This window comes from Mizuhopecten yessoensis, unplaced genomic scaffold, assembly GCF_002113885.1.
Source record: "Mizuhopecten yessoensis strain PY_sf001 unplaced genomic scaffold, ASM211388v2 scaffold11183, whole genome shotgun sequence".
NCBI classification, from domain to species: Eukaryota; Metazoa; Mollusca; class Bivalvia; order Pectinida; family Pectinidae; genus Mizuhopecten; species Mizuhopecten yessoensis.
In genome coordinates this window covers 1,581,590-1,595,278 of record NW_018408921.1, presented here as the reverse complement: position 1 = coordinate 1,595,278, position 13,689 = coordinate 1,581,590, and the positions used below count along the sequence as shown (strand labels likewise).

Here is a 13,689-nt window from a genome sequence, read left to right as displayed (position 1 = left end):
GTATTTTCACCATTTTCCTCAATTTTTCCCCACATGGAAACCCCCCAGATAGATCTCTGGATCCGCCACTGTGTATTTAATTTTTATATCAAATGATGGCGATGATTTGTGAAGAAATTCTATTATCTTCAGATGGATTATAATGTCATGTGTTTACTTTTATTTAATAGATCCAACTTGACCATTTACGCATATAAGGGTAGCGTATTTTACCGTTGTTATCGTATTCATTGTACTCGATGCTATGGTTCTCTACAATTGTCATAAAGTCAGACTCAGTCACAACTTCGCTGTGATTCGTCACTACCGGACACGCCTTCCACTGCTGTGAATACGTAACAATTACTTATGAATATACAGTAATGATGGTATCTAGAAAAACACCTGTCTTCAATTTATCACATGGATTAATTGATCGAAAGTACACTTAAGTGTGACATCGCCTCTACAGGTGTCACGTGACAGTGTTTCGAATCCGAACGGCCTCGAGCAAGCACGCTGTGATCCAGTCTTGTTACTCGTTCAATGACGTGGAGTAATTTATGATACGTTTCGCTATTTAACCATATAATTGGAGTTTCGTGCGTTGTACAAACGTTTCTTCGGAAGTAGGCAAAGCATGCCCAACAGTGTGTGACTACAGAACGTGCTTCCCCCTTACGGGTCTCTCTAGCAGACAGCAGTGTTTTCTCGCATAGAAAGTATATTGTATATATATACACATTTCGTGTGTACAGCGTGGAGAAGAGTGTCGGATTTTAGCAGAAGTTTGTACTCCATATCAACTTTAAATGGGACAGAATCGAATCAAGTGAGAGCAGGCTAGTGTAACACAGTCATAATGGCGACGAAAGTCGTCTATTTCATCGTCGACGGTAATAAGGAACAGGCTGAATTCCGAAGCGATGACAGTCGGGACGATTTGAAAGGTAAGAGCTGTCATTCATATCGTCGAATAATAAAGCGTGAACGATCTCAAGTTTATCTCCCTTACTATATAGTAGCTAACTCGACGATTAGTGGCACACCGTGTAATAAATCTGACTGATCTTGGGGGATATGGAGGGATATGGTGTAATTATGACGAATTCTAATACAGTAGCAGCGGTATTAGCGATTGTACACAGCAGGTGCGTGAAGCTCCAAGGGGAGGAAGTGGGGAGGGGTACCGGAGCTACGTACACACCACATGTACACAGAAGCAGTGTATACACGTTGAAGTTATGATGTATGTGTATTATAAAAAGTTGTTATAAAGGGTAAATTCTGCTGTATATAATGTATAAACATAGACTGTTTTGTTCTACGTGGAAGTGATTTGCATATTATGTTTATAATTAAAATGTTTTTACTTCATTGTTACCAAAATGACATACATTGTATACTATCCAACACCCTTCCCCCACCCCCTTCTCACACAAAATTTATAATGAATAGACAATAATTACACTTAAATAAGAAGGTCAAATTTATAAAACTATAGGTAAAATCACGGAATTATACTAAGTCCGTGGTAAAATAGACTATCACCATATATACCTGTATAAGTAATCATTTTTTGCAATAAAATTACACATTTGCATAGAAAGGTTGTGCAGTTGGAATATATATACATACAATAATGTACATTGTTGCACAGATATAAAAAACAATGAAATTATAAAAAGTTGTAAAGTGTTCATGTTGCACACTGGATTTGTTTTGAACAACGTTGTAAAATGTTGTATATAAACTTACCTGGCCATGACAAGTTATCCGTTTACAACAATGTTCATTTACATTACATTCAAAGGGTTACATCACTGTTTATGATAATGTAGTGGAGTAATGTGATGTTATTTTGAGTTTAAACTTACTGTTTTACCACAAACTGTATTCATTATTCAACCAACACTTCTGCCTACACGTGTATATATATAGGTAAAATATAATTATTCACCACATTTTACCCATTTGGATAAATTAATGTTTCTCTGTTTGTTTTCATTTCATTTAATGAGCAATCAATTCATGATCAACGATTAATGATCGATTGTTTGAGAAAAAGCTGTGATTGATCATGAAGCGATTTCCAACACTATTCAAATGTCATATGGTCTAGACCTCATATGCATGCATGCATATACAGTTGCCATACAAATCAAACCTGGGTTTTCTCTGACAAACACCCAAATGCAACAAATGTAAAATTTTCCTCAATGAGTATAGGCACTCCAAAACACTGCTCAATTTCATTCACAAGGTATAAATGTGGGGGAATATTTGTGTAGTACTTTTGTCATTTGCTCTAGACCTCAAACTTAAACCGAGGTTTGTTCTGACAAACACCCAAATGCAACAATTGTAAAAAAAATCCTCAATGAGTATAGCCATTAAAAATCGCTACTCAATTTTCATATTCACCAGGTATAACTGTGTGTGAATATGAATGTAGTATTATAATTTATTACAGTAGAAAAACTAGGATGATGATACGTTGAAAGCTGTAGGCACATGTACAGCCCCTGTGACCTAACATGCACACACTCTAATGTTCAATACTGTGCCGTCACTGGAAGTCTTAATTATTATGTATTTAATTACAGCTTAACACTAATCTAATTACGTGGAGAGTCGGTTTAAACAATATTTATTACTTAAATTAATTTACAATACAATATAATCACATCAATTGAAAGGATCTGGCGACAAGATATAAAATCTTATATTAGGCCATCTCCTTCAGGTAACATTTAACAAACATTTATATTCTCTGACTGACCATAATTGTTTAACATATATAACATACATTTTAATCTAATTAATAAGAAAGAAAGAAATGAGAAATAAAGAGTTACATTTTTAAGAGAGATAGAAGATAGAGATTTAGAAATTTGAGAGAGTGATGAGATTCAACAACACCTAGAATCTGCCTGATGCCATTAATGTTTACCTCTGAACTTGATTAAAAATTTCAATATTTTCTATTTGAGACAAATTTGGGTCACCTTGAAGCAATATATCAATATTTATGTTTATATTTAGCTCAAATATTGTAGTAAGTCTATGTTGTCTATAGTTTGTACATTCTAATAAGAAATGAGATGCCGTCTCAATACTACCGCATTGACATAGGTTTGACTCAGCAACATGGTTTTTGCACAGATCATATTTTAAAGAGCTACACACAAGACTTCGTCTTGTATGGAGTACATGGGCCTTACGATGGCCATTGAAATATTAGGACGGCTTTTTGAATTTATTCCGGTTTAAATATCTTACAAAAAAAGGTTTAGACGGTGAATTTCTGGTTTCATCAGGAATTGCGTTCCATTCTCGTATGGCTGTAGGTAGGAATGAAGACTGGTAGGTATTAGTTTTACTGGATGGGAGATGCATATTTGAATTTGACCTTAGTCTATAACCTTGAGAGGCACCAATACTTGGGGGTAGTATGTTCTGTAGATACGCAAGGGCATGCTTATGATACATATTGTACAATGCTATCATCCTATGTTTATAACGTCTATATGGTAAAGATTCCCATCCAGTTTTCCAAGTTATAGAATTAGTTGATTCAGATTTTGTTGCTCCTGTAACATTCCGGCCAGCTTCCATCTGCAGTTTTTCAATATCTTGATTGTCCTGTTGATTGCAAATGCAAAATCATGTCAAATTGTCACAATGAGTCAGAGTTAGATAATAACTCTTTGACATCCCTTTATGACATTCATTATTTTTAGCGCTAATATCAATTTACGAGCTTCAGTTGACCAGTGTGTAATTAAGGTGTCAGATCGAGCTCGGAGCCAGGTGTGCTGGACTGCTTCGCTTGTAGCTAGCTAGGCAAGCTCAGTACTGTAAGCTTCGATGTAGATAAAAACAAAAAAAACTTGCTCATTGTGACAATTTGACATGATTTTGCATTTACTAACTGTCTGCATTGTAAAATAGCAAATTCATATATTTCAAATCATGTCGGAACTAAAATACAGTTGATAATGAGAGATGCACTGTTTCAATATGTTCAATGCTGTGAGATATGACATTGACGTTTGATGAAAATATGGACTGATATATGGACAATGTATACAATTGTAAGGTTGTGTTTAACTGTAAAAAGCATAAATCTAATATGATGTCCTTCGATTCATAATACAGTGACATGTTTCCTTTGAATTTTACATTTGGCTATAATTAAGGTTCAGTCTGTGCATTTCACAGCAATAAACTTGCGCATGATATACATGTATAATTAGAAAGTTTCATTTCAATTGGAATAATTCTTTTTTTTGTTCATTTAATTACTTTAAAATGTTTTATGTGACTGATATTTGATGATATATATGTAACCATGGTAAAGATTCAACTTTTTAATTTCCTGTCATTTGTTAATTTGAGAAATGTTTCTAATTATTTTGAAAATCTAAAGAACTAGCAGAATTCTATAGTAGCATTTAATCAAAAATAAATAATCTCTATACATGTATATTAAGTGCTGAACATTGTTTGATTCAATTAATTTCTGGCCCAAATAATAGAGTACTGTACAGTACAGCTAACGGTTGGATATATTTAAGAAATTATTGAAATCATTCACCCAGTGTTCTCCCTGTTTTAGCGCTACAGTACCGTTACGCATGAATTTTGAGCCGTTACGCATCACCAGTTTTCACCCCTGAAATTTCATAACAAACTATTCCAACCCTTGAATTGGAAGAGTTCAAATGTATCTTCAGGAGTGAATGAGTTAATCATGTAAACAGGGATCAGCAAACTCTAAATGTTCTGTTTAAATCATCCATTTTACAAGCAAAAAAAACCAAATTACAATGTACCTATTGGCAGAGTGGTTAAGGCATCTGACAGCCTACCATCACTCGAGTCCTCCATCACTGGGTCACAGGTTTAAGCTAAGGCCTAGCTATGCTACTTAAATCTTGTAATTGGTTAACGTTTCAGTCACCAGGTACTAAAAGCTGCAGGTTGGTGGTTTTTCTCCAGGTACACCAGCTTTCCTCCCCCATCGAAACCTGGCATGTCCTGCAACGACCCTAGCTGTTATATTATAGGACATAAACAGGACGTAAAGCTCAAAGAATCCAAACAAGCAAAGACGTATTTATACCGGTAGCTATTACAAAGAAGCATACATATAAACATGAAACACTTTTACAGGGTGTGTCTTTCTGGATTTTGAATGCCCAGAAGTACTATAGTGGTGGTCAGGTGTTCTCCGAAAATTTGTGAGAGATTTAATTACAATATGTACGTCACCGATAATATTAATTTGTTATATAGCCATGCAAAGACATTGACTGTGACTGAAGCCTTTATTGTGAAACCTTATTATTTTCCTTATAGCATATGTGACCTCGGCACATTCTTAAAGCTACCTATTAAAGAGATGATAGAATATAGATTTGTAGATACAGTGTACTAGCTGGCTATATACCGCAAATTCCTCCGTGATGGTTCTAGTGCCATGACAGACAATTTTTAAGCTTATAGAGATTGGGAAGCTCTTTATCGAAACACGTCACCATCGAAGGAGATTAGGAGTAATGTTTATTTACCTGTGCCAGGTGTTAGATATAGTCTAAAGGTATCTCATAAACGTATTTACAGGAGACAGGCTTTCCCATGATGACAGTTCTTGTCGGAGATATTTAAACGAATTTTTACCATACCAAATTTTAATGGTGTGTTCCCTTTGTACTGGTTCATGACTCAGCTGTTATCCATGGCCTTTTACCTAAATAAATGACTATTTTCAAAAAGAATTTACATAATCTGTAAAATTATTAGTAAATTGATCAGTTGCAAATAAAATGCATGAAAAAAAAGCTTTATGAATTTACATGTACAGTTCAAATAAAGTATATCATGCGAAATGCATAATGATTCAAGAATTTCCCGAGTTCAAAAGCTATACATGTCCATATATATATAATTAATGTACACATTTCAATTAATATATATATATAACATGTCGTACAAAATAGATGATAGCTAGGGGAAATATTCATTAGAATCCTATATTTATTTTCATCAATGACAAATATTTTTGCAGGTATTATATTTTTCGCAAAAAAAAAGAAGTTTAAGTTGTATCAATTTGAACCACACGGAAAAGTAGTAACTGCATACCTGTTTACTAATTTATGATGTACATATATATATGTATTTGATACATTCATTGAAAGTGCTTGACTATTACAGCTATTCTTTAACTTCACTCTTTGTTTGTTTGCTAGTTCATATAGCTGTAACAATATTTGAGAAGGTGTTACACATGAATTATATACTGTTATGTTTGAAAGATTTAAAGGTCAGTAATCCATGTCGACCCCCTCTAATAACGTTAACTCACAACTCTCACCTATAGCTAGGGCTGGTAAACATCTGATTGTTGCATACATATCATCTAGCTTACGTACAGACATGTCAATATATGACAGTTATTTTTTAACTCATTCACCCCTGAAATTTAATAATAATAAACTATTACAACCTTTGAAATAACAGGTGTGCAATGCAGGCCAATAAGGCCTCTTGTTGATTAATTGATACTCATTCACAAATCGACACCAAAACTAACATATTGAAATTATCAAATATAGAATGTTAGTGAGTGATACTCATTCACAAATCGACACCAAAACTAGCATATTGAAATTATCAAATATAGAATGTTAGTGAGGGATACTCATCACAAATCAACACCAAAACTAACTTATTGAAATTATCAAATATAGAATGTTAGTGAGGGATACACATTCACAAATCAACACCAAAACTAATATAACGAAATTATCAAATATAGAATGTTAGTGATGGATACTCATTCACACCAAAACTAACATATTGAAATTATCAAATATAGAATGTTAGTGAGGGATACTCATCACAAATCAACACCAAAACTAACATAACGAAATTATCAAATATAGAATGTTAGTGAGTGATACTCATCACAAATCAACACCAAAACTAACATATTGAAATTATCAAATATAGAATGTTAGTGATGGATACTCATTCACACCAAAACTAACATATTGAATTTATCGAATATAGAATGTTAGTGAGGGATACACATTCACAAATCAACAACAAAACTAATATAACGAAATTATCAAATATTCACAAAGCAACACCAAAACTAACATAACGGAATTATCAAATATTCACAAAGCAACACCAAAACTAACATACTGAAATTATCAAATATAGAAAGTTAGTGAGGGATACTCATTCACAAATCAACACCAAAACTAACATAACGAAATTATCAAATATTCACAAATCAACACCAAAACTAACATAATGAAATTATCAAATATAGAATGTTAGTGAGGGATACTCATTCACAAATCAACACCAAAACTTACATATTGAAATCATTAACTAAAGAATGTTAATGAAATTGAAGCAATTATTTTGCTTGTATTTGAAGCCTATATAAAAATGCACTAATTAATTGTACAGCAATTTTCTGAAAGAGATTTTTTTCAGTTTGTGAAATATGTGTGGTGGCCATTTTATAAAGTATAGGGGTTGTTAAATTGCCAATGCCTCGAAATGTGTACATGTGGGAATTTTTATTTACATTTTGGTAAAACTGGTATAGGAATTCTGATACAATCTTTACTTTCAACCAAAAAACCCACACAAAAAACAGATTGACGTCATTTTTTATTTTTTCCTTTCACATTTCATATGTTGTTGATTGAAAGTTTAGACAGATGACGTCTGGATTTTTACGTAACCGATGAAGAACCATTCAAGTCTTCTATCTTGCCAAAACATCAATGTCCTTCTGCAACGTGAGGTGGTTTATGTTTCATGTTATTAGCTAATATAAACCTGAAATTCATATATACATGGGTAGCCATGTTTTCAGTCTGTCAGTGTTTACATTACGATTGAGAAAATATCATCGCCAGACTAATCATAGCCCGGTAGACTTCACACAACACATGGTTATAGTGATAGATGTAACGCATTACATGGCTGACACAAAACAAGGATATCCCTAGAGCTAGTAGATTTGGTTTTTGTATTGTTTTATAATGGCCCATTGACAATGCAAGTCATTTACTTTGGGGCCATCCCTAGTAGATGTAATTACCTGTAAATTCAGTAACACTAGTAGGATATCACAGGAGGTGAAACACAAAATATGAATATCTCCTTAGATCTAATTAAAACACAACACATGCATGATATAGTTGTGATAATAAGGGCACCGCAATAAAGATAAGGGGGCCATAGATCTAGAGTTAATCCCAGTATCCGTCCGTACGTACGTCTGTCCACACTTTTGTTTCTGGAGATTATCCAAGAAGTCTGATCTTTTTAAAATTTGACATGATGATACACTAGTGATAAGTAGATGCGCAATAGGGGTTTAAAAGGTTTCTAAGGTCAAGGCCATTGTTACTAAAAATAGACCTAGGAGGGGGGTACAGTCACATGGTGGTGGGGGGAGGGGGGCTTGCTGACCTAGCTATTGGTGTTAGATGTAGCTAGCAACGAGCCTTAATTGACAAACAGTTAACACTAAATCAAATAGTTGCTTTAATTTGCTGGCATCCATTTCCACTTTTTTTCTCTGTCCATCTGATTTTAGCTTGCATGTATATCCAATTCATCCCCAAAGGTATTCCATTTGAATTCATTCACCAAACTTTCACCGGCATTTCATTGAAATACACCTAAAGTTATTCAGAAAATTGAATCAATTATAACTCGAATATAACAGTATCAGTTAAACATTTACCAAGTACATGTACAAAATGATTATGTAAACAAATGTTTTATCCCATTAAGTAAATAACCATTTAATGATGCATGCATGGTCACTGTTGGGAGTTATATAAAATAACCGGGGTTACATACAGATAGTTACATTAAGTAGTCCAAATGTATATGGTCAGGTTCATATTAATTATAACTCAAATTAATAAAGATTCAAATATGCACCAGCAGGTAAACATCTTTCTGAATTCCATGGAAAGCCAATTAGTATATGGTTTACTGTTTGAGTTATCAAAACCTAACTCGGGTAGCTATATAGATATTTATACATAATGTAGTCCTTAAATTAATATGTTCAGGTGCACATACATTAATTAAAACTGAAATTAATAAATGGTCAAATATGAACCAGGTAAACATCTTTATGAATCCCATGGATAGCCAATAATGTATGGTCACTGTTGAGTTTAATCTACATTGTATATATGGTCAGTTCCATATTAATAAGATCTTGAATAATTAATGAATGGTCAAATATGTACCATGGCCAGATTAACATCCTTATAAATCCCATGGATATATAGCTTTGGATTAAGCCAATAATGTACGGTCACCGTTTGGGTTAACAATAATTAAGCAACGTTAACAATGGTGGAACAAAGAAATTGTATTGACAAAAAAATCGTTAGTTGTGATATTGAATCTGGATATAGAGATTAAGAGATGAACTGTCTGATTAAGGCCAGGCTTGCCATCTATCGCCCTAACTCTTGTATCTAATTGCATTGATTTTTTGTCGGTCCCAGAAGGATGATGGCACACAATGTTATTAGAAAGGTCAACCTTCGTGTTTACCTCGACTCGGCTCGTGGCCGATGTCGCATAATGCTGTGCGACTTTGAACGGTCCCGAACCTGGCCCATTCTTCGTTTGGATCTACAGAGCAAATATACACTGTGGGATTAATAGCCTATTGACTTGAGTGAACATATATTGACATTCGTGGTGTTCAATCGGGTTTGTGTATGCCCTATTCCGTAGTTGCTACACAAAAACGTTTGCTTTTTCATTAGAGAAGAAAAAGTGTTTGTTTGGTAATTAATATATAGAGAAAATAACTCATTTATTCTTGAATGACATTGCATCGTTCAATCATGATTTAGAAATTCCAGACAGAAGTACTATTTAGTTGGAACTTACCTGTATTTGACAACCTCAATATATATACTGATCTTTCTCGATTGTCATTCAGGTATACGTACCATTGTACGTTGGCCATTCCTGCTTCATAGTCTGGTATTGTATTGTTTCATTTTGAGCTTCAAGAAAAAGTGTTAAAGTTCCTAATTCACAAACACAAATTTGAAGCTTGTTTTGGCTACTTCAGAATCTTTACCCGAAGGTTGAGATTCCCCATTTCACCTCAAAGGTGTGAATGATTGGTTTTCCCTTACCCTCCTGCTGACCCTGTCATATACATAATGCAATGCTCAATCCATTGTTGAACTGCATATGACATAGCTATATAGTCAGACAATTGTTTTGACTGGGAAATCCCCCACCCCACATCTCAATCCTAGGGTGGGTGAGACAATTAACTCATTCACCCCGGAAATTTCATAATAAACTATTCCGACTTTTGAATTGGAGGAGTTCAAATGAGTCTTCAGGGGTGAATGAGTTACAGGATATCTAGATCTCACACCAGGAAAAGTGTGGCTAAACCTGTCCAGGGTAAGATAATTGAGATGGTGTAGTATATATGAAGTTTCGTTCAAAAGTTACCACAAAGCCCATTTACTGTTGATATGGCTATCAATCCAAGGGATCAGTGAAAATAAGAGAAAATTAACAATCCAACTTACCCAGAGAACTTATTAGAAAATGAAAGATTTATGATTGTAATGTGGATCCTACTGATCTTTTGTAAAACACATGTATCATGGGTATAGTATAGGTGACATAAAACTCCTATGTTATGCAGTGAATTTTGACCTTAAATTGCTTGTACAAAAATGACTTCTACAGTGATAATGATGTTTTACAAAAGTTGAGAGAACCTGTCAAGGGTACTACATGTAAATGTATAAGGGGTATGCGTGGTACATATACATAATTTGTATGACAGGTTCGGTTGTATTGTAATTTAAATGGAACAAGGAGAACTTGATACTTCACTCTATAACGGAATATACAAGTCACGGAATATACAAGTCACGTTTAAAGGGACAAGTTAATTACATGTACAATTATATAAAAATGAAAAGGTCATAATTCTACAGATTGCAGTACCACCGACATGCTTTCAACTTAGACTCTGCATGTCTGATATACATTGTATATATACCTCAAGGTTTGGATTAATGACTGCAGGGAAACAAAGACAATTTGAAATGGAACAGTTATAATGTAACTGTTTCTAGGGAATTTAATACTCCCTTTCAGTGTCTAGTTGATCAAAAGGATCACATTGATTGGCATTTTACATGATTAAAGGAATCGGAGAAAAGACCATATAATGAGACTTTCATTCTTCCATGTAAAATGTTGTGCCATTGAAAAATAAAAATATATCACATATACCTATGTATACCTTGATCAAGGAACGCTTCTTCTAATCTCAAAGGCTTTCCTCATTTACTAATTCTGTTATGTTGGAAGTGTTCTTGTATTGAAAGAACTTGAATTGGAAAGATTAGAAAACATTTTTTTTTTTAAATCAGGCCAGTCTTGGGGTTAAAAATTAACTTCACTTCAAAGCCTGGACTCTGAGTCCTCCTTTGTGAATCCCAAAAATGACCCTATAGATATTTGTTCAAAATGCCCACCCTTCAAGGAAAACTGCAGAAAATTTAGCTGAATGTATGTAAAATTTTCTTTATTTCTATATATATCCATATTTATCAAGCAATAAGCCCATGCCTGGTAATAAGCCCACGGATATATATTGAATTTCAATAGGAAATGCCAACAGTAGTACTATCACATTTACATTTTCCTGTGATAAGCTTATCCATCAACTCGGAGACTTTGTGCTGGCCCCTTAGGCTTATTGCAGGATATCAGTGTTTGTACACATGTATACTGTATTCCAATAAATTTTGCTGCAGTTTAATTATGGTGTTTTTCGCCCTACGTAATGAGGGCCAATTTATCATTACAGCGAATATTTGTAGCAACAGATAATATATGAGTATATTCTCACGGACCGACAGCCAGTACCTGGTGACTGCCCAACGTAGGTTTCGAAGCCGCAACCCAGTGGTGGAGGGCTAGTGGTAGCAGAATGTCAGACGCCTTATACCACTTGGCCACCACGGACGCATGTCCTCTGTTGTTATTCTGTGATCACTAAATGTTGTAATTGATAAATCTAACCGATAATGGATTGTAATTTATGATCTGTACTAATTTAATGGAGCATAACCATTGACATACGTGAGGGAAAATTATACATATTATTTAATTGACATGTCGATTTGGGAATTTGACCTCGTTTGTGTGACGATCGCAACATCTCTCTTATTTAGCTGTCTCCATATTAACACAATCATTATCTTAATCAGATTTCAAATATGAATCAGAATAACGAAATGTACAGTATTGATCTGAAAGCAGATTACTCCGTCCTGAATGAAGCAGTTTTACAACCGACTTCAATTCTTCAGGTACTTATGACCAGATTTTCAGTACTGATGCACGACCCTTCCCTGCTGTCAAGTTACTGTATACTGTGGAATTTTTGCCGCAATTTAATTTTCGCCTTTTTTGCTCACTGTAATATTAATGAGTGAACATTTGTAAACAACATAATCCACTTCGTAAGTAAATGTTAGGGGTAAATTTAATATTGGGCAACAACAGATTTTATCGTTGAAAGGCGGACATTTGACTGGATGATTTTTTTTTCTGTATAAGTTAATTTCGGATACATCCTCCCTGCTGTCTTGTATATTGGACGAGATTGAAAGTTCTTCCTCAATCATTGTATGGTATAATATATTTGATACTAGACATTAGGTTGCAGGTGCTCTCTTTACTTGAACAGTATTGAGTAATCTTTTCTGATAGTGTCAGGAATATTTTTTAAATGATTAACAATTGTCCATTGTGGGAAACAGTATTAGTTCATGAAAAGAAACTAAACATTAAAATGTATAATTGTTCAGTACAAGTGGAAAAAAATCCATTTAATTAATAATGGGAAAATAAAAAAATAATACTTCATATTAGTGCATTATGTAACAGGAAGAGAAAAAATGCTAGACTGTGATTCCAACCCGAGACCTCGATATAATTCTGTATAGACACTCTAACCAATTAAGCTTCATGTATTTATATAGTTACCAGTGATCAACCAATTCCACTTCTGCTACTTAAATTTCCTCCCTCCTTTAACTATGTTTCCGACTCCGAAGACACAAAAGACCCCATTTCACCTTTCATGGGTGTATTTAATTGGATGACATGTTACAGGAAAGGAAAAAGTTAATGTCTAGGATTCGAATCCATGACCTGCAAACTCTACACCTATAAGCTCTAATCAGTTGAGCTACCTGGTTGCTGGCAATCAACCCAGTTAAAGTGTGCTAGAAATGACCTGAATATAAGATGCATCACAGAAAGATTTGAAACTTATTGACGGTCATGTTTCTCACCTTTGGTTGAAGTTTTAGAGTGGCTGTTCATCAATTGCTTATAATTGATCAACATGAACAAATTGAGGACTTCCAACTGTTTAATAAATAAGGGACTGATTTAATTTGCTTTGAACGTCTTATATAAATATCTGTGTGTAGTAAGTGTGGATATCGGCTTTCTTCACACTTAATCCTTTCACCACTGTAGACCAAAATGGACGCAACCAGATCGATGCATGGTAGAGTTTACAAAAGTTACATAGGGGTGAAATGGTTAACTGATCACAGGGACATGTACAATGAGTCA

At 34.2% G+C, this 13,689-nt stretch overlaps 1 protein-coding gene across 2 annotated transcripts in view; it reads left to right on the top strand.

Annotated features, from left to right (window-relative positions):
* Positions 1 to 502: 502 nt before the first annotated feature.
* LOC110440457 (high affinity cGMP-specific 3',5'-cyclic phosphodiesterase 9A-like) overlaps positions 503 to 13,689 on the top strand; it is a 70,006-nt gene continuing 56,819 nt past the window's right edge. The window contains exon 1 of one of the 2 annotated variants that reach the window (XM_021483557.1): positions 503 to 929. In XM_021483557.1, coding sequence (XP_021339232.1) covers positions 842 to 929 — 88 coding nt within the window. In that variant the 5' untranslated portion in view covers positions 503 to 841. The remainder of the gene's footprint in view (positions 930 to 13,689) is intronic. The other variant, XM_021483558.1, reaches the window with a different exon arrangement.